This window comes from Borostomias antarcticus, assembly GCF_949987555.1.
Source record: "Borostomias antarcticus genome assembly, chromosome: 23".
Taxonomy (NCBI): Eukaryota; Metazoa; Chordata; class Actinopteri; order Stomiiformes; family Stomiidae; genus Borostomias; species Borostomias antarcticus.
Window position 1 is genome coordinate 6,031,223 of NC_140256.1, and position 20,994 is coordinate 6,052,216.

Here is a 20,994-nt window from a genome sequence, read left to right on the forward strand (position 1 = left end):
AAAGACCAACGTTTCGGCACGGAGCCTTCATCAGGGTCATCTTGCATCAGGGTCACAAACATTGGAGAAGCTTGTATACACACACAGGTGATGGTACTCAGAAGGTTAAGTGGACACACCCAACTGATAAGGCGTGGCCTAAAATCAACATCAAGATAAACCATGGCTGCGTTCCGAATCACATACTACCCTACTATATAGTATGCCAAAACAGGATGTAGTATGTCCCAATACATAGTAGGCCACATGCAATATGGCAAAAATACCAGGATGTCCTACTACATCCGGTCGTATTTTGCAGATAGCAAGGCAGCAGGCTTTTCTGGCTATATGACCCACAATCCTGTGCACAGCGGAAATGTGCGTCACATGTGCGAGTCATGACAGCTGTAGACGAATGTCGCGCTATGGACAGCGACGGATGTGGGCAAATTTCAAGGCGCAATGTTATGACAAGGTAGTATGTCCCAATTGGATGCCTACTGCTTGCAAAGTACGTACTTTCTAAGGGTAGCTGTAGTAGGTACTGGTAGTAAGTAGTAGAAGTATGTCATTCGGAACGCAGACCCTATCTCGGTCCTCAAATAATAAGCCTATAGGATGACAGTGCACAAACACGTGATCGCACTAAGGAAATCTGTAAAATGTTGGGAACATTGCCTAATATAAAGAAGGTAATTTACCATATAAAATCCTATCAAATTAGATTAGAATTAGAACCTTGCCACTGCCCTCCGTGATTGATTACTGATGTTATGGTTTGGATGGTGCATACTGTATGGTTATTTGTCATGTTATGATTGACATTGATTATTGATTGATTTATTGTGAATGCATGAAGATGGCTTTTGTGTTATTTTCTATGTTATTGGCTGTAGGTTGTATGGTTTATGGATTTTTCAGCACAGACAGACGAGTGCGTCAATAAAACCACCCCAATCATCTGCCTCCTCCTCTGTTGCCATCATCTGACCGTGGCTCTGCCTGTTCTCCACTCACTCCTGCTGCCATTAACCACACCCACCTACAACAGGTCCTTTCAGGCTGATTATGGGAATGATTGCCTGCCTGAAAGTCCCCCCCCCCCCCCGACCCACCAGAGTCTCCTCTCCTCCCGCCCCCTGGTGAGAAGCCAGCCAATCACTCCTCTCCCCCGCCACATAGTGGGTTGTAATTGGAGGTTTAATTTATGATCAGGTCTCCGGTTTGGATAATGATATCGAGCATTGTAATTTGCTGATGCAAATTGTATGTTATAATGGGCCCATAAAAGTCACAGCAACATCTAGGAGAATTGCCAAACACCCTGAGCGTTCATTACAGCGCTCATTAAAAGCCTTTGTGTCGGCCTTAAGAGCTTTTATAAATGAGAGTAGCATGTAATTGAGCCTTGATTGTCGGTCTATGTAGAGTAACGTCAGATAAAGTGGCATTATCACTTTATTTGTCTAGAATGAAACTTAATGGGGAAAGCCAGCAGTAAACAAATCCTAATGTACCAGCAATGTTACACGCTTGGCAAATGTGTGTTGAGGGACAAGCCAATGGTGAACGATTACTACGAGTAAAGTCGGAAACCCTAATGTATGTTTATCCATTAAGAGTTCGCTGAGTTAACTTGGCTGATGATAATACTGCACATTTATTAAATAATCTATTATATCGACTATGTGTTAGCAAGAGCTATGTGCAGTGTTTTTCCTCATATGGGTCCACCTGAGTGATTACCATGGATCTGCTTTAACTGTTGTTTTGAAACAAAAGGGCACGTATGAACTATTGGAGTCGCCTTTTGGAGGAGAACTCCACAGGCGGTACTGTGTCTAGGGCCTGAGGGCACCAAGTAGTTTTCAATCGTTGATCTCAATTGAAGTCTGACGGGTATATGTGGGATGCAGCGATGCTGAACTCCTAACACTTTAAGCAGCCCTAAGAGCAAAGCCAAGTGGCAAAAGCAATTAAGAGTTCATTTGGAACGAGCGAACTATGCGGGCGATTTCGGAGGCCAGGTCCATACACTAAGTCACCATGTCGCCTTTTTATTCAAATGACCTCTCCCAGAGTAGCTTTTGTGTTGGCGGATTTTAATGCATCTCCATTAGAACAAAGCTGAGGTTGGAGTAGTCCGGGGTGAAAGCGAAGTTCCACCCCTCGCTCAGTGAATGAGCCCATGCCTCTGCTGTCGGGGGTGTGTGTGGGTGTGTGTGGGTGTGTGCGTGCGTGCGTGTGTGTGTGTGCGCGCGCGTGTGTGCAGCCACCCGAAAAGGATTTCCAGCCCTGCCATTCAGAGAGCCCCCAAAAGCCTTAAGCCTTTATCTGGAGCACATGATTGATGTGTTGTGGGCCCTGCTGTGGTTAACAGCAATTTTTATCTGTTGCTAGCGGCAACAGCCCGGGTCCCCGGTGAGTGGGGAGCAGCGGGCCTCGGCTCTGAAGCGGGGCCGCACACGGGGATAAACAAATAGGGTTTTGAACCCCGGACAGGCCCCATGGAGGGCCCCTGACAGACAGATGCCCCACCCCAGGGGTGAACAATGTCAGGCCTGGAACCTCTACCCCGCTGGGCTGTTGGTTTCTCAGACTAATTTTCACCATGTGCGAGGCTGCTGGTATGTAGACACCTGTGCGTCACGCATGGGGTTGTGGGATAGGGGGGAGAGTTTAAGAGCGATGCAGGGTGAGGGTGAGAGAGAGAGAGAGAGAGAGGGGGGGGGGTGTAAGGAAGAGGATGGGAGAGAAAGAACCATGGGGAAAATATTATGCTAAATATTATGCTAAATATGATGTCAACAGAGCAAAATACTGCATAACTTAGTAGTGAAATCACATTCAAAATTATGTAAATGTTAACTGTGAAGCTTTTAATGACTCTTATTATAATTAAGTGACATAATCCTTGCATTTGATAAGGATCTTCGAAAAAGGATCATACAGTATATGTCTGGAACAAAGCTGAGGTCCTGAATGCCAAATCAATTAAACAACGCTGTTTTTAGAATGCACAAATGACTCAGAGAATGTTCTGTTGAGTGTAGACTCACTTAGCGTTAAATACGATTACTCAAGCCAAAGGAGTGTGATCAGGAACGGGTGTGCATGAGAGCGGTAAGCCACCCTAGCTCAACCTATTAACTTGGCCAAGGTTATATCCTGTGACATCATAGCGATAAACCTCCCAAATCGTACCAGCATTCCATATACCCCAACCCCAATACACGAGAAAGGGCCTTCACCCCTTTTTTGGGAGAATATAAAAACAAGGACTAGCTTAGCAATAGTGGTTTAGACCTGGGGGAGGGTGGTCTTTTGGGGAGTGAATCTCAATCACTTCATCTTGAAAAAAAAAAAAAAACCCACCCACACACACACCCACACACATACGTCTGTTCCTCTGCTCTATGTCAAGCCTGCGGTGGAGATAGGATGTGCAGATATTCGCAGTGAGATATTTTGACGTTTCCCCATTAAAGCCTATATCTGCGCAGGCACAGGGGGACGGGTGGGTTTTTATCGAGGACCCCCAGGAGGAAGATAAATCACCAAAGCCTGGGCACATCTCTGCTGTAAAAACAAGCAGGTAGCGGCCCTGGAAATGGCCGAGATATTGCTTCCCCAACACGGAGGGTGGCGCGATAATAACGGACGCAGAACAGCCAGGAGAGGAGGGGATGGAAGTCGGCCCGATAAACAATTCCATATCCACTTTTCTGTCAGGAGATCAGGAGATAGTGGCTCTCGGTGCAGTGTATCGCCCATTGACTCGGCAGTCGAGAGTGTTACACAGATTAGCGACAGGGCTATGTGGTTTCAATTCCCACTCAGGCAATGGGGTCGCATGAAAAGCAAACAACAAAAAACACAAATAAAGTGGGTACAGCTCACGTTTATGGCAAAGCAATTTATAGCAATAGACACTAACTGCATGCCACGGTGGTAGTGGAAGGAGCGAGATGGCGTCGGACGTGAAGCATCATCATAGCCTCAATTATCTTGACGTACATGTCTCAGTTATGCATAAGCTTTGAGGTGCAGGTACCAGCGGTCAGCAGTGCTTGGGCACTACTTTTGAGGTGCGGCAGAAAAACGCACGACAGAATACACGCAAAACAGTGCGCCCCAATAAAAAAGTGTGACTCGAATACACACAACATACACACACCCAATGAAGAGGCCCACTTCACCAGCAGTAACATTTACATACCAAGATCCCTGCCTTTTATCGCTGAGCAAAGAAGCAAAGGCATAAGCTAGGAGCTACTATATACTAGGACCTGTACTGTAAATCAAATGCTCGATTGAGTACAGAGATGAAAGGCAGCCGTGTTCTTATGCGAGAGCAACCTTTCGCCCAGAGTGCCGGGCTGGCGGGCGCTGCAGCAGACGCGTGAGCTGGGAGGAAGGCGCGGAGGCGTTATCTCCTATAGACGTGGAAAACAAACTGTCAGCAGAGATCAGCCTTTTGTTTTTTTGCCTCTTGTGCCTTGTGACAGATAGAAGCAGCGCCCCCCTCCTCCACGCCTCTCCCCCCTCCCCGGGGGCTGGCGTTTTGTTTTTTCTGAGGAGGAAACGTGGGGCAGGAGATGGCGATCAGAGGCCCGGAACGGCCGTCGGATAACCCGGCTCCTGTTATCTATCTGTGGGCGCTCGCTGTGGCTCTCCCGCCTGCATCTGGCCTCCAGCGCCCTCGTCCTCCTCCTCCTCCCTCCCCCCTCCAGCCATACCACCCTCCCTCCACCACACAGCCCCCGGTAGATAAGGGACCCCCACGTGGCCCAGCCAAGCCCAAAGAAGCCCCAGCCCCACTGGGAGCGGTGAGCCCAGGCTAGCTGGAGTGTTCCAGGCCAGCAACAACCCAAAGGGCTCCAGCGCAGATAGCACCATCAGATAGGGTGGGCAACTATCGAACGCGACAATGTGAGATTTCCTGCCCCTGCCGCTTTTTCTGTCTCCTTCCTTCCTCCCCTTTCTCTCTCTCTCTCTCTCAAATTGACAGCTCGAGCCAAAGGGCTCCCTAAGCTTTCAGGAGGTCTTGTTTGTTTTCATCTCTCTGCGAGTAACGCAGCCACTTGGGAATAGGAATGTGACATGTTCCATTTGATGCAGCAGCCAAAAGAAGAAGAAGAAGAAGAAGAAGAGAGGAGGAAACATTCCAAACAGATCAATGTCTTTTTAAGTTAAGCTTTGTTTGAGTCGTTAAGCTCTGTCTCCACAGCACTCCAGTCCTGATTAACAGTGACAAGCCATGTATAAATGCTGTTTGTTTCACAGAGCTATGAAACTACAGTGAGAATCTCCATGTCACTCAGAAGCATTAACTAACACAAGCTAGAAGTTTCTGATATTCTCTTACATGTAGGGGACAAACAGAATAATTAAAGCACGATTGCCTCTACTGAAGCCATAAAGATGATGCAATCACCTCACTGTTGAAAGAGTGAGAACTGAATAGATCCAAGCGGTTTAACAAACAACTTGTGTTTAGGTGCGGAAAGCAATGGAAGCTTGGGGGCAACAGAAGCTTTCAGGAGATAAAAATAGTCTTCCACTGAAACCAAGTGAGACAGTGTATAAATGGATTGCACGGACACGATTCGAAAATGGGATCAAATATTCCTCTTACTTTGGCATTTTACCTTGAACAAACTCCATGTCCTCCATTCCGAGCTAATGAAAATACTGACTTTATCTTTTGTAATGTAAAAGCAGTTACTTACACTAGTCATAAAACACATAATAACAGCTATGGATTTTCTGGATAAGGGTATATGTGTTGTAGTGCGGTGGGGGAATGATTTTTCTATAACAACCCAAGCACTTTAAAAGGCTTTTAAGCATATTGTCTGACAACTGAGTGGAGGGGGCCTTTGGTGGGTTGGCAGGCGTTGGAGGAAGACATAAGAGTGTGACAGTTAAACTGCTGAACCAGTGAACGTGTGATCGATGTCGATAAAAGCGGCTCTTTAAGCCAAGGTAGAGCAGGACACCTTCCCTCAATTTAATCAGCCAGTCATCCAGGAGTAATGTCCCCTAATATCATGATTTCTCCATTACTCTATTTAACATAATTAAAATGTCCAGCGGCACGGCCATAAAGCGGCCCGTTGGAGATTGTAATTCTGCCGTAAAGCCGTGAAGCATGAAAATGTCACTTACCGAGTAGCCGTGGCCCGACAGCGAGTGAGTGGAGCTCTGTAGGAAGAGAGAAGCAGAACAGAGTTGACCTTTAAGGACCGCTCCTCGTTCTGACAGAGACATGATGAAGCCCCCGTGCTTCAATATCAATATTCACGTTAACCTTTCTCTCCCCGCGCCTCCACAGATGTCACTCCCATTAATTCCTGCCTTGACCAGGAGGAGACTGAGCCGCGGCTCTCTGGGAAAACCGCCGCTCGTAAGGTGGAGCGCTCGAATCAACCGGCGCTCCCAGTTAAAGTAGAAAGGAAAACATGATTGTTGGTTTTGAATCATGAATGGTTACGGTGTGAATGTTATGACTTGCCTAGGGCAGGCCATGAAAGGGTCCATGGGCACATCTATCAGCCATGTTGTCAAATGGCATTAAGAACACTGTGAGGTGATTTGGGAAGCATTTGTCTGAAAAGACAAATGCTTGTGTAGACAGGACTGAAGATAAAATAGGATATGTGGATATTTCAAGTCTAGTCATCCATTAATTTAGCAGGGTTTTTCCTAAGGGAATAATGGGTGCAAGGTGGTAACTTGTCTGTGGATCAGCACTGCCAGTTGACCTTCTTGACCCCCCAATGACCCCATTTTGATTTGGCAAATGTCAAACTGAGCTGTTAGAAAATTATATTTTAGCTGTTAGCAAAAAAATATGAATGTACTCATAAAGTTGTATCATTGGGTATACAGCCAACAGTAAAAACTGTAGATAATGGCCAGTGCATTTCTTTTTGTCTGGTCTATGGTCTAATGAAATAGCCACCTTGTTGTCATGGTGTCATGTCAAGCCAAATGTAGCATTGTAAAAATTGTAAATGGTGTCTGCTTGTCATCCTGTATTATCATCCTAAAAAGGTGTCCATCTTGAGAACAAGGCGAGAATGGATAGAGACAGAGAGAGAGACAGAGGGAGAGATAGATAGAGAGTGTTGCTCTACTCTCTGTCAATCAGCACACTGTCAGAATACCAATCTCCAGATCTCCTTCCACTTCCACTTTCCACCTCTTTTATTCCTCTTTCGATTGGCAATTTCTCCCGCGGTCTCTGGAGGGGACTATTCTGCAATTTGGGTCCATGAGCCCCAGCTCCTGCCAATCCCCCCCCCCCCCACACCTGCTCCGTGGTTCAGCCCTTATCAGCGCCTCTGCTCCCTCCGGTTCGCAGGCCGCCGCCCCCGCCGTGGCGATTAAGGGGGTGTCCCACGGCGACCCGGAAAGTCAGCTCTGCGGGAATCAGAGGACTAAAAGACTGTTCCCGCCCGGCTCAACCCTCCTGTCCTGGGCAGCGGAACTGAAGGGAGGCGTGGAGAGGTGGAGGGCAAGCAGGCCGTATATGTGGACACAAAGGGCTAAACGCCAGTGTGTGTGTGTGTGTGGGTGTGCGGGTGTGTGTGTGTGTGCGTGGGTGGGTGGGTGGGTGCGTGTGTGTGCGGATGTGTGTATGTGTGTGTGTGTGTGTGTGCGTCTGTGTGGTCATATATGTGTGTGTGTGTGTGTGTGTACGTGCACGTTCACGCGCATCAGTGTTGGGGGAGGCCGAGGCCGTTTGAAATCCGCCTTCCTATGGCGGGTCCATTCAGGTCGGAGCGTTTGGAGGAGAAAGAGAGGCTTATTTAAATGATAATGAGGGACAATCCATTCGATTTAGTCCGGGTGAAGGGAAGAGTGGGAGAGAAAAAAAAATCCATTAAAGAGGCAGTGGTTCATAAGCCATGGGGTCGGGATACAGCTAAACACTCTCTCTTAAAAGCCATTATACATGGCTCTCAATGGATTTCTGCAGCGCTTAGGACTTCAAAAGGATTTAAGAACCTGCCCTGAGAGAGGGAGAGGAGAGGGAGTGTTGAGGGAGGTGGGGAGGTGGGGGAGGGGGGGGGGGGGAGGGGGGCTGACGGCATTTTAGGGTTAACTAAACAGCCCCGGAGAAAACGGCCATGTTGCTAAATCCGCCCCCTAATCCTCTCTCATTTCCACGCCCCCCCCCCCCTCCCCCAGACTGCCGTTTCTCCTCTCCTCTCTCTAAAGGTACGTGGGGCTGAGACGGGGCCAATCGGGGCCCAGCAGGGCGTGAAGTGTTGAAAAACGGGTCTCACTCTGTTAGGGTCTCTCTCTTTCTCTCTCTCTCACTGGCGAGAGCGCGCAGGCGCGTGGGTGGGGGGGTTTGAGACGCGGGTAGTAGACCTCCACCTTTCTCTCCCCCACCTCCCTCCCTCCCTCCCTCCCTACACGCCGTACACAGATGAAGTGCAAATCCCCCCCCCCTCACACACACACACACACATTTCCCTAATCCCTGCATGGCTTAGTGCCGGGGCCCAGCTGAACCCTACCACTGGCAGAATTACCTAGTCAAAGCAAACAGATAAAGACCCTGCCGTGGCAATCAACAAACATGGCCTCCGAGTTTTAACACCATCACCGCCACTCCCCACACTGATGCATGACTGTTTTCGCAGCGGAGAGAGAGAGAGAGAGAGAGAGAGAGAGAGAGAGAGCGCCGAGCGCCCCCTCGTTTGTCTCCATTTTCTTCGGCGCCACGACAACGGAGCCTCGTTCTGCTCACTGCGGTGCCGCATCATTAGTTAAGAGCTCTTAAAGCCACACGTCCGCTCTGATGTGGACAGCAAATGTGCGTTTGTGCCTTTTAGGGGAAAAAATCGGCGTTAACCGCTGCTCTTCTCCACGCGGACGCTGAGGTTTTCACGGAACCGCAAGGGAGCGAGAGATAAAGGCGGTGAGAATCCGTACATGTGGCCAGAGAGAGAGAGAAAGGGAGAGAGAGAGAGAGAGAGAGAGACCTAGGCCTATATCTGCGGTGTACGGAGATGGATAGACAGGGATGGCACGGCTGCAGCGATGAGCGTCTGTGCACCATTCACTTGGCAACAGATTAGAGAGACACGCCATATCTAACACCGCTGGCGATTACTCTGTGCAATTTTCAACAGTCGCCCCCCCCCCCCCCCCCCTCTCCCCCGCCTGCTCTGCCCTGCCCCCCCGCCCCCCCCCCCCCAGCCCTCTCTCTCCACTGTCGTATTTCTCTGTCAGAGCTGTCAGCCGCCATCGTCGCTTTTATCTGCCAGGACCGCCTCTTCCTCCTGACTTTTTCATTAAAAAAACAGCCTTTTACACAAATTCATGAAAAATGGCAGGGGGTAGCAGGGAGAGATGGAGAGAGAGAGAGAGAGAGAGAGAGAGAGACAAGAGGCTTACTAAAGGAGGGCAAAATAAAAAAAAATGTGGGTGGGTGGTGATGGTGGTGGGGGGTCTGTTTTTCACATCTCTGGATTTTCTTTGGAATTCTACGCATTTAATACGTTCATTAAAATCTTTTTCTTTCCATCATTTTTTCCTCGATTGCTTCTGTTGCAGAGAAGCGAAAGCTGCGTTTTTTTTATTCATCCTTCTCTGTCTCCTCCAGCCTTTCGTCAGCTAAATGAACTGTCTGATTGAATTTAGTGAGGTTTGGAGGCCCGGTTGACAGGCATTAGTTAGGAAGCATATTCTACATTCATTTAAAATGAGCCGCTTGGGATTTTGCATAAATTCTCATTACTTCCCCTGTATCTAAATTACATTATTCCAACCCTAGCTCCAGCCGACACCCGCACCTCCCTTTTCTATGCCACCCACTCATCTTTTAAATGTGCTAGCATATGGATGCGAGCATGGCAGTAATTGGAAAAGGCCTTTAACTGCTTCCAGGCTGGGTCGGCGAGGGTCACATACCACCTGGTGGAACGCTGTTGGGGTCAGGTCTACATTTAACCATGGGCATGCTTTAAATAATGCAGGGTGACTGGGCAACGCTGCGTGGCTCGGCTAATCACTTCCTGTCTATGTTAGCCAGGCTCTTCTGATGAATATGGATTTATGAGGTGCGAGCTGGGAACAGCAGGGACAGTAACTGCTCTCCAGATGTCCTCTCTCTCTCTCTCTCTCTCTCTCTCTCTCTCCCTCTATTGTCTCTGCCCTGCTCAGGGGTCTCCAGGCCTGGACTGTGAAACAGGATAGCCTGTCGGTCTGTTAGGGGGGTCTCGGGGTCAGGTTCAGGGGGCTCACCTCGCTGAGGTGCTCTTTGGAGTTGCTCCTGTGGGGTGGGCTGATCTCCTGCACGACCTCGTCCTCGCTCTGTCTCACCGGGCGCACCACCAGGGGCTTGATCTTCAGGAGGGAAACACAGAGAGGAACAATAAGAACACAGAGAATATCAAAACAGGGCGTAGCCAACCGTTCTCCTTCACACAGAGTAAATAAAGCCAATATCACAAAATCTGAGAACAACCAAGTCCACACATAAACAAATAGGCAACTCATGGATGCAAAAAAAATCCAAACTTTATGCTAGTCATAGCTGCCGATCTGTGGTACACTCACACAAAGAGGCAATAAATCATTGTAAACAAAGGAAAACTGTCAGCCCATGTCTTAGTATTCAGTTGATACTTTGAATACATGCAAAGCAGCACTGGGCTGCAGCCAAAGCGTTCACCTACAGTAGATACAATACACCCTGTATCCGATTTTGCTAGCATCTGCAATGCTACACTCAACAACAAATCATAGTTTGTGTTAAAATGTGCCTTCATTGTTATTCTATATTAAGTGTACACAAGGTAGAGTCAGAGCCGACTGAATGATGAAGTCAAGCGGTCTTTTTTTTTTCGTCAGTTGGCACTGCCAACTTTAGCGGGCATGTGGTGTTGAGGGGGAGCCAGAGCAGAGCCACCAGTGTTGGCGGCCGCCCATAATTCCCAGACAGATGGGAGGCGGCCACACTCGGCGAGGTACAGCCGCACCGCAGGTGTGCGGCGGCCTATCAGCTCGCTCCACGGCCCATCTCCGAGGACAATGGGAGATGGCTGCGGGGCATAATCCGTTTGACTAGCAGCTTGCGCGCGGCTCCCCGGTGGGCAGCTCGCCGTGGCTCGCCCGGTCTCCAGATCTCCGCTGTAATTTAAGCAGATCACTGCGACAATTAACCTTTCCTGGTAAATATCAATTATGGCCCCCGGCAGGGTAGAATTAAAAGGGTCATCAGCTAATCTGACAGGTCCTGTACGCTGCCACCTGGCTGAGAGAAGGGAGGAGGGAGATAAAGAGAGATAAGGAGAGAGAGAGAGAAGGAGAGAGAGAGAGGTAGAAAGAGCGAGACCGAGACAGGGGCTGTTTGTCTACCCTTCTGCCCACCAGCCAGAAGCCAAGTAGACACAATTCCCTTTTAATTACCCTACTGTCACCTAGACCGGCTCGGCCGGGCCGGGCTCGCTGATTGGCAGAGGGTGTTAGCGCCGGGCTGAGGTCAGCGGTGACAGGCCCCCGCTATGCTAGTGCAGCGCAATCAGCGGGCAGGAGAGGGAGCCTGCAGGTGGTCCAAATCAGGTTTGACTGCAGTCCTACCACTTACACCCACCCCCTCCCCCCCCTCTCCACCCACCTCCCCCCTCTCTCACTCAGCCTCTCTTTTCCTGGCTGTCGAGCAAATCACTTCTTGAATCTCAAAATAGATGGCAGGTTCTTTGATTTCCTTCCCTGCGAGGGGAACACAAAAGAGCCCCTCGTGCGGGGGGGGGGGAGGGGGGGCTGGCGGGCGGCGAAGGAGGTAGTCGGCGGGGTTCGGCTCACGTCACGGCGCGACTGTGGAGAGAGTTCATCAGGGAGAGACGGGCGCTGATTATTTTGTTTACCCAGCATCAACTCTGACAAATACCGCAGCCAAAGTGTTTACACATTTTCAGGCCTCCGGTTGTGTTTCCCAGCCAGCAATCAGCCTGATTATTGATCACACGAGAGCTGCTAATTAGCCATCTACTCTAATGATGCTCCCTGCTAGACCACTCTGCAACCCATTGTTCGGTACAACAGGCTAGAATTGATTCAGGTTGGAAATTCACCACTTCTGACAATGATTGGCAGCCCTGTCGGCCTGTGATTAAGGCACAGGGGTTGTTTTCTCTCCGGGGGGATGTTTTAATTGGCGTTCGGCCGGCATCGGCTCCTCCTCCTTCATTTCAGCTTCTGTTCTTCTCTCTCATTAATACTGAAGGGCAAGGCTACGATGGAGGGCGGGAACTAAAGGTCTCCTCCTTCGATCTGATTGGCTGCGCGGCGACAAAGATCAAGGTCAATGCGTCTCTCCCCGAAGCACTTAAGGATCACGGAACATCTTTGAAATGCATGCTGGGTAGGCTAGGGGGAATAGCTCTTTGAGGCCCGGCTGTTTAAAAGCTCCTTTTTTTGTAGTGTGGATTAATTTTGTTTACAGCGGTGTGAAATTGCCAGGCGCAGCACGGGGCAAGGTTAAATAGGTTGAGTTCAAGCGGCGGAGACCAGCGGGAGACGTTCACTGGGAGGCGCTCAGTAATGGAAATAGAGAAGAAGAAAAAACACGAGTAACGCCGGTGTTTTACATGAATAATGCACTGGAAATTAGCTCCATTAGTCTGGGTATTGAACGCGTCTGCGGACGCTCTCTGGAGGCCCCCGCTCTGTGCTCTTTAATTATCTTCAAAGGGCCCTCCAGCATCTTAATTTCCCCCAAGTTGGTGCTGACTTGGGCCCGCTCATTTGCACTCCACTGCCGGGGTTTAGAGACCCCTCCCCTCGCAGCCCCCCCCCCCCCCCCAATTCCTCTTCACCCCCGCTAGTCGTGACGCTGCTAAAAATAGCCATGGGGAGTTCGATTTGGGACTCGACCGGGCCGAGTCGAGAGTTGAGTCTCGCTACGCTAGGCTAGGCTAACGCGCCGCCCTCTTTATCATTCTCAGCTCTTCTCTTTTCCTCTCCTCCACGTTGACCGACCCACGGCCTCGGCGGTGGGCTGGGCCTCGGCGTCTGTGTGACGCTCTGTTGTCTTGCTCTTTGGCCCCCTCCGTCTTCTCACCTTGTAGGGCAGCCATCGTGGGGCCAGTCTCTGCCTTCGCTTCCTGCGAATTACAGAGGCCTTACGCCCTGACCCCACACTCTCTCTCCCTCCCTCCCTCTCTCTCTCTCTCTCTCTCTCTCTCTCCTTCCATCTTCCATTCACCTGTCAGCAGTGCTCTGGGAGGTTGTGTCTCAGTCTCATCCCCCTGTCACTCCCCATTACACTGAGCCGGTCCCCTGTCTCCTGTCCGACTCTCCCTCTCTCCCTCTGTCTCTATCTCCACCTCCTCCTCTCTCCTCTCCTCCCGATGGCTGCCGCCGCCACCGCGGAGCTGTGAGGAGACCAGGGGGGATGCAGGGGGGGCTTGAGGAGGATATGGATCCTTCCTCTAATTTGTTCTGAAAAGTGTCCTGCGCGGAGGACCCTCACCCCCATTAACCCAGCGAGACGCGCGTAGCCACCGCAGCTCAGGGAGGCGGCGGGGCCCCGGCAGCGCAGGGGGCAGGCGGGCGGAGGGAAGGAAGGGGGGATGGAGGGAGACGGGGTGTTGGGGGGGGGGGGCACCTCCGAGCCACCGAGGTACCGGCTCAATCTATCGGCTCATTATCCCCGCCCGGGCCGGGGCGCAGACAAGTGCACTTTGGGGCCACAGGCCAAATTGATTCATCTGCCTTCATTTTCTTGGAGGCTCAGAAGTGGCAGCTGCTCAGAGGCTGGGGGAAGGATATGGGGGGAGAGAGAGAGAGAGAGAGAGAGAGAGAGAGAGAGAGAGAGAGAGAGAGAGAGAGAGAGAGAGAGAGAGAGAGAAGCGGGTGTAGGAGTTCCTGGCTTTGTTCCTGAACCCCTGACGCGTATTGCCTCCCCCGGTCTCCTCCTACACCTCCTTTTCACTCCGCCTCTCCCCCTCTCTTACCATAACCTCCACTTCTCTCCCTCCCTCCCTCCCTCCTTCCCTCCCTCCCCTGCATTAACTACAACCACACACGCCCACAGAGTCCCTCGTTGAAAATTAGCCCAAGGACAAGGCAGTGGATTTACTACAGGGATAGCAAATGGATTTTTGCTTTTATTTTGACGAGTCCCAGTGTATCCATTACGTGTCTTAATCATGTATTATTCATACACTCTGCCTTGTAATAAATGACCGCATAAAAAGGGGGTACACATATTATACTAGGGCTCAAATGCCTCCATAACTCTCCACTAGTACACTCAGGACTATATCACATTTGTAAGGGGCGAAAACAAATATGAGCTTGTGAAATTGCGACAAGATGGATATTATATTCCTGGCAATGGCACCGGGATACAAAGAAGTCACTTGCGAGATTAAAACAACAGAGGCTAACAAATGGGCTAGCTAGCAAGCAAATTAGTGGGGAGTGGGCCATTAGCCTGTGTTTGTGTGAGGATGATGTACCACACAGAAAGCTAACCAGGTGGCCCAGGCCGCTCCACAAACCAGTCAACCTGAAACCACAGACGCCCCCCTTTGGCCTAATTCAGACTGCCTCTCAAGAGACGTGTGGGTGTCCCGCCGGCCCCCGTCTGGAACAGATGAACTGGGTAGCGTCACGGTCCCTACGGCCTCCCATCTCCTCGTCCCCAGCCTTCTCCAATCACTCTCACCATATGTCTCCCGGGGGAGAGAGCAAGGCCCATGGGGCGCGAGGGAGGGGGGCACACCTGCTCCAGAACATGGTCTCATCCCTCAGCACCTGTCCCAGGGGGCCCTCAGACAGACACACACACACACACACACACTTATATACACCCACACCCGCACCTCACCTGTCACATGGGGTCATTACAACAGTATCTGCCTTGGACTGATAAGAACAAGCCCCTAATCACTCCCAGCCTTCCAAACCCCCCACCGCCTCACCCCTCCTCCCAGGCTTCTCAACGCAAACGGCAACAATTAGGCAGATGATGTGGAAATGTTAGTATTGCAGTTAGAGCAAGAGTGAGAGCAATTTCTGGGATTCCTGTTTCTCTTCATTACCGGAGTCAACATGACGAATTATGCAGATCTCTCCCACACACTTTGGTTCCCAGCATAAAATGAGTGTTGAAAGCAGGTGTTTTGCAAATGCTTAGACATTCTAACAAACTAAATTCAAATATTGTTCACTCGGTTGGATTTACTGTAAACTTCGGAATTGTTATTTGCAAGCCAACGTTTCCCTGGCATAAAAACAAAACAAAACAAAAAACAAGCAACATTCACAAAGGGAGAGAGCATAACAAAGAAATGACCTGTTTATGCTGTTGGTTTATCTGTGGTTGATTTAGAATTATTGAATTAGTCTTTTAGGCAATATGAATCCATCATGAATAGAATACTAGACTACACAGCAATTGCAATAAAATAAATAAAAACATTTCAATTATCATGAATTTTACAGAATAAAATTACAGAAAGATTCAGAAGTGCATAAGATATCCACATTAGCATGGGTCGTATGGATATCTCTTGAGATTCAATCAATTATGCATGGCAGATATCCACAATGGCAAAGTACCATATTCTTTCATATTTAATGTTGTGTACACAAATAACTGCCATTAGTAAAGTAAAGTCTCATTGGTGCTCTATATTCCAACCAAAGAATAACCAAAGAAGTGGTTATAATGTCAGCTAGCATGATAAATGACTGTATAATACCTTACAAAGTAATGCGCACTGCTGTTTAGAAACCCACAATTATGACAGAAATAGATCATTGTGGTTCGGTGAATCTATTGCGCAATGGATGCTATAACTTTAGGTATGCCATATCAACTTGGAAATACCAACGCTAGTTTCATAACAGGCCTTACAATTAGGACTCTCTCAGCTCTATAAACCCCGCCTATCTGCAGTGATAAGCTAGGCGTAAATAGTGTTATCAGGAGATAGCAGAGGCTGTGAGAAGGGTTTGTGTCCAGTAGGCTGTTGAAATGACAACCCATACCACTAATGACAAAGATTTATGTAGCCCTCATGTACAAGATTGACTACAAGCATGCAAAGACCATTCTCTAAATGCAAACTTAAGTTTAGTTATGACAATAATGTTTGTAACACATTTTAAAGGGACAATACTGTATGCTATGAGGGGAAATTCAGTTTATGTCCGATGCCTGAAGCCTACTTGGAGCAATTTGGCTGCGTCCACATAACCTGCAACATGGAATGTGACTTGGGTAAGTCTTAGCACACATGTACGCTGCATTTCGCTGCATTTTTCTAAATTCAGTGATGTCGACCTGACAGAAAATCTTAGAAATGGCAGAGCCCACAAGCGGTCCAGAAAGACACGGTTTTCATAGAGGTCCTCATTGACTGATCCCTCTTTATTTATCATAGCAACTAGTTCTGATACTCGTTGGAGCACACAATCGCTAATTGGCCATTTCCCGCGCACAGCGTTGTGAATGAGCAGCGGCATCATATGCATGGCACTGTGCAATGTCGTCAGTACTTACTCACGTAGCCTATTTCTCCCAAGATGGCTGCTTCGTTATATAGAATAGGTATTTTGCGCCCTGTGGAGGTTCAATTAAACGTGATTTGAAAATCCACAATCCACCCTTGTTTGATAGTAGATAAAGTAAATTTCACATGCACGAGCAAATCCTTAACGACCAATGAATCGATTTTTGATTAATTGTTTGCATTCCTAAGTAGAAGATAGCAAAAATTAGCATAACATAGCATAAAATAGCAGCAGACATTTTGCGTGTGTGTATGCCACCTGCTGGCTGCAGTGGGTAGTGCTATCACAAATTATCAGTAATTGGCCATTTAGTCGTGCCTAATATCCTAATTAAAAAATACAGCCCTGTCACCATCTGTTTGGGGCCGCTGTCATTATCTATGCCAATAGGGGTGTAACGATTCTCAAATCCACAATTTGATTAAAATTTCTATATCAATTCGATTTTCAATTTAATAAAAAATAAACAATTTGCACTGATGTTTATGCCATTTTTAGGCTATCGAGGCTATATTGATTTGTAAAGAAATATTAGACGTTCTAGCAAAGGTCCCCACATCTGCGTTTCACATGCAGTAGGCCTAATTCAGTCATGTACTGTAAGCACTTGCGTCAACACTCGCTGAGATAACACAACGGTCCAAGATAAAGTTGGTTTCATATTGGACATTCAATAGACGTTCCTATTCGGCATGGTGAATTGCGTTTCAGAACGCTTCCAGATGGAAGTTTAGATAAAAAGCAAGTTAAGTAAAAAACAACTTGTGATTCCTCCACTTAGCCTGGCTCCAGCCCCTGAATCTGAATGTTAGGCTACTAACTTAGTCATGCAACACCATGTAGGCCATTTGTTTCACCCCCCCCCCCTCCCCAATAAATAAAAAAAAACAACAACAAGTAAATACTAGTATTTTAAACTTGTGATTACTTATTAATCACAGCCTATTATTATGATCAAATCAATTCATTTATTTAATCGATTGACAGCCCTAATTTTATCAGATGGGAGGAAAAAAACAGCATGATATCGACCTATATATCATCCATCGGCCGCCCTGCTCTCTCTCTCAATATACGCATCAGCCTAAAACCGCAATCGGTCGACCTCTACTATTCAGTGTATTGAAATGTGTATGTAATGATATGTATTGATGTTATAATGTTCAGGACTCTTGGAAGAGTAGCCATTGGCTAAAAGAGGTCCTAATAAAAGCTCAAACTCATTGTAACTCATGCTGCTGCTGTGCAGCGCAGTAAGGCCTGATTCAGTCGACGTAAACAATGCAAGCTACGTTGTGAACGCAAGCTCCAACATTGACTCGAGAGCTTGCGTTCTGTGTTTTGTTTTGTGGAAACGCATGAATTGCACTATTGCTTGCGTCAAGTGACAAATTTCGGCATGACACACGCAAGGACGCAACGAGATCTTGCGTGGCCTTGCGAAGCTTGCGCTTATGTAGTTTGCGTCGACTATGAATCCGGCCTAAGTCTTTAGAGATTGCACACAGCCACACACACATGTGCTTGTGGGCACGTGCATCTGAACTTCCCGGGCTGAATTTGTGTCCCAGTCCGCCCCCTACTGACAGCGTCCGAGGAAACGGGAAAGAGACAGATATAGAGATACAGAGGTTTGCTCATTCAGGGTTGACTTTACATAGAGATACAGTACTGTACCAGAGATAAAAAGGTTTGCTCATGTATGTGTTTGATATAGAAATAGTGAAATGATTGAAATCCTATTTGTTATAACTTAACATTATTGTACATTACACCACCTATAAAGCTCAGAATACCTGGTATTTTCAACAGATTGCCAAAGCTATATAAGGGGAAAGGAAATTGTGTGACACTTTGGTTGCCTGGAAAACTTCCTCACATTATTACTCTCAGAAATTATATTTTAAGAGTGTCACATTTACACTCTGCACTTGATAGCACAGACACCTCTCCTTTCCTGAGAAATCTTGAATTTCCTTATTAATTAAATCAAGAATAATGATCAGTGCAGTACTGAAAGAGGTACTGTGAAAAAGACCAGATCAAATCATGTGGAATTCTCCTTTAAGACAATCTGCAATCAGACGACACGATTAGGATCCTGCAGATCAGGTAAGCACGGAAAGGAAATGAGCAAATGACCCCCCCCCCCCAAAAAAAACAACGTGTGACCGCAGAAGTCAGGGCAAGGTGAACGACGTCACTGAGCGTTTCCAAAACACGCAGGCATTTCAAGCCTCCCTTGCCTCACATAGCCTCACTACGCAAGCCTGGCCTTCGGGCTCCGAGTCAGATGTTAACTGGAGCTAATCTGTGTTTTGGTGAGGCAGAGGGCTGCATGGGGCTGGGAGAGTGTCAGTCTGCAGGCAGCCAGAGAGACACGGAGAGCCAGAGCTCTGGGCCTTTCTAATAGGAGGCAGATGGAACACATGTAATGAATCAGCCTTGGCTCACAAGGCTTTCTCTGATGTCTGAGAACTCTTCCTGCCCTTGGAAAAGTTCTGGGACGTTATCTCATGCCTGCACAAACTGCCAGTCCGCTTGTGTGCAGGAGAGAGAGAGTGTGTGTGTGTGTGTGTGTGTGTGTGTGTGCGTGTCCGTGTTCACGCCCGTCCCCGTGTTCACGTACAAATGCGCAAATGTGTCTGTGTGTCTACCTTTCTGTGTATGTTACAGTCTGTGTGCACATGTCTGTGCGTGTGTGTGTGTGTGTGCGTGTGTCCGTCTTCACGCCCGTCCCCGTGTTCACGTACAAATGCACAAATGTATCTATGTGTCTACCTTTCTGTGTACTGTATGTTACAGTCTGTGTGCACATGTCTGTGCGTGTGTGTGTGTGTGTGTGTGTACTGTTTTTGGTCTTACGGACAGCTGCAGAAACCCCCTGCGGACACATGTCCTGACAGCTGTTTGTTTTTATAAGGGTTAGAGGGGCACATGGTCGGGGGCAGCGTTAGCTAATGCACCACCCGGCAACAGTCCCATGAAAGACCCTCAGCCCTCCCAGGCCCATCCATGCTGACATCCTAACGACAACACACTATATCACATCTCTATGCAAGGATCTGCGATCATCAATCACATTTACTGCATATTGATTATCCGTACGTAAACACATACAAATCTCACATGGGTCTTCTAAAATGCAAGCGTGGGCTGGGCTTCGTGGGGGAAGAAGAGAATAAATCCCATCTCTATGGGGAGAGACAGATTATTACAAGCACATGACTGACCCTAAAGCACCCTTCACCACTGCAAGACCGCGACCCCCTTCGGTTTGGGGGGCCGGGGGCCAAACTGACATCACTTCAAAGGCCACCGAGTGAATATAAATCGTTAGCGAGCACTACCGTACGTCACGGCGAACATGCAGCGTACACATGGTTTATGTCGGCCGCGGAGGGGAGGACTCGGCCGCGGACGTAAAGCTCGAGCGTCTGTGCCCTCCCCCCCCCCCCCCCCCCGGCAACGCTCCGCAGCGGCGAGGATATCCATGGCCGGATCTGACTCGGCGGTACCGAATCGGTGGTGCGTCGACGCCGCGGAGCTACACCTCGCATCCGTTCGCGGGAGGGGAGAGAGAAAAAGGTCCGGACCCCGACGCGGAAAAACCCGCGTAGGCGGCCCACCTGACGCGTGGGCGGGGGCGGAGGTAGGGGCGGAGAGAAGCTGGCCGCGAGGCCCGTTCCGCTCGGCTCTGACAGGACACGGGGGGGGAGAAGCAGAAGCTGCCAGAGACGGAGAGAGGAGTCAGCGGCTGATGGAACACTCCTCCTACGCCGTGGAGCGCACATGAAAAGACTTTGCACTTGTCAGAGGAGGAGGAGGAGGAGGAGGGGGGGAGGAAGGGAGGGTGGGGGGGGTGGCGGGGTTGAAAAAGGGAAGCGTCTGCTACGGGAAACTTCATTGAGGCGAGACGAGGCGATGTTCATCGCTTCTCTCTTGTCACTCGGCGGCTGGCAGTGATGTCTGGACGGCGCTGTCGGACGCGTCTGCGGTATCTCCTGCCGGACGACGGGAGGGGAGAAACGGGGGGAGGGGAGGAGGGAGGAGGGGAGGAGGAGACTCTCCAGCTCTGGGTGAGTATGGAAATCGGGCCTCGGGAAAAGTAGACGACGTGACGGCGTGCTGCCTCGAGAGCTCAGACGCACTGCATATGCAACTACACGCTCGCCATTTGCATCTATATGATCCTTCAAAACGCTGACGCGGCCCGGCTCCAGACTGGTATCTATGAGCGAGTGTGTGCGCGCGCGCGTGTGTGTGTGTGTGACATCGGATCTGAGAGGCCTGACTTGTTGCGATGTGCGGTACGTATAAAGTACTGATCTTGGCTGTGAAAAGGGATCATCCCTATTGTGTTAGAACACAATGTGATAACAGTGTGCTAATAAGCTTACGGGGGGATTTGACTGCGCATCCTAATGGGTACTTCTCCGATGGAGATGTCTCCTACCTTGT

At 49.1% G+C, this 20,994-nt stretch overlaps 1 protein-coding gene across 3 annotated transcripts in view; it reads right to left on the minus strand.

The window, feature by feature from the left end:
- The window catches only part of fbrsl1 (fibrosin-like 1), a 238,412-nt gene that overhangs the window by 136,248 nt on the left and 81,170 nt on the right, over positions 1 to 20,994 (minus strand). For 2 of the 3 annotated variants that reach the window (XM_084456786.1, XM_084456784.1), the window contains exons 3-4: positions 10,249 to 10,350; positions 6,154 to 6,189 (exon numbers count right to left, since the gene is read on the minus strand). In XM_084456786.1, coding sequence (XP_084312912.1) covers positions 6,154 to 6,189; positions 10,249 to 10,350 — 138 coding nt within the window. The remainder of the gene's footprint in view (positions 1 to 6,153; positions 6,190 to 10,248; positions 10,351 to 20,994) is intronic. The other variant, XM_084456785.1, reaches the window with a different exon arrangement.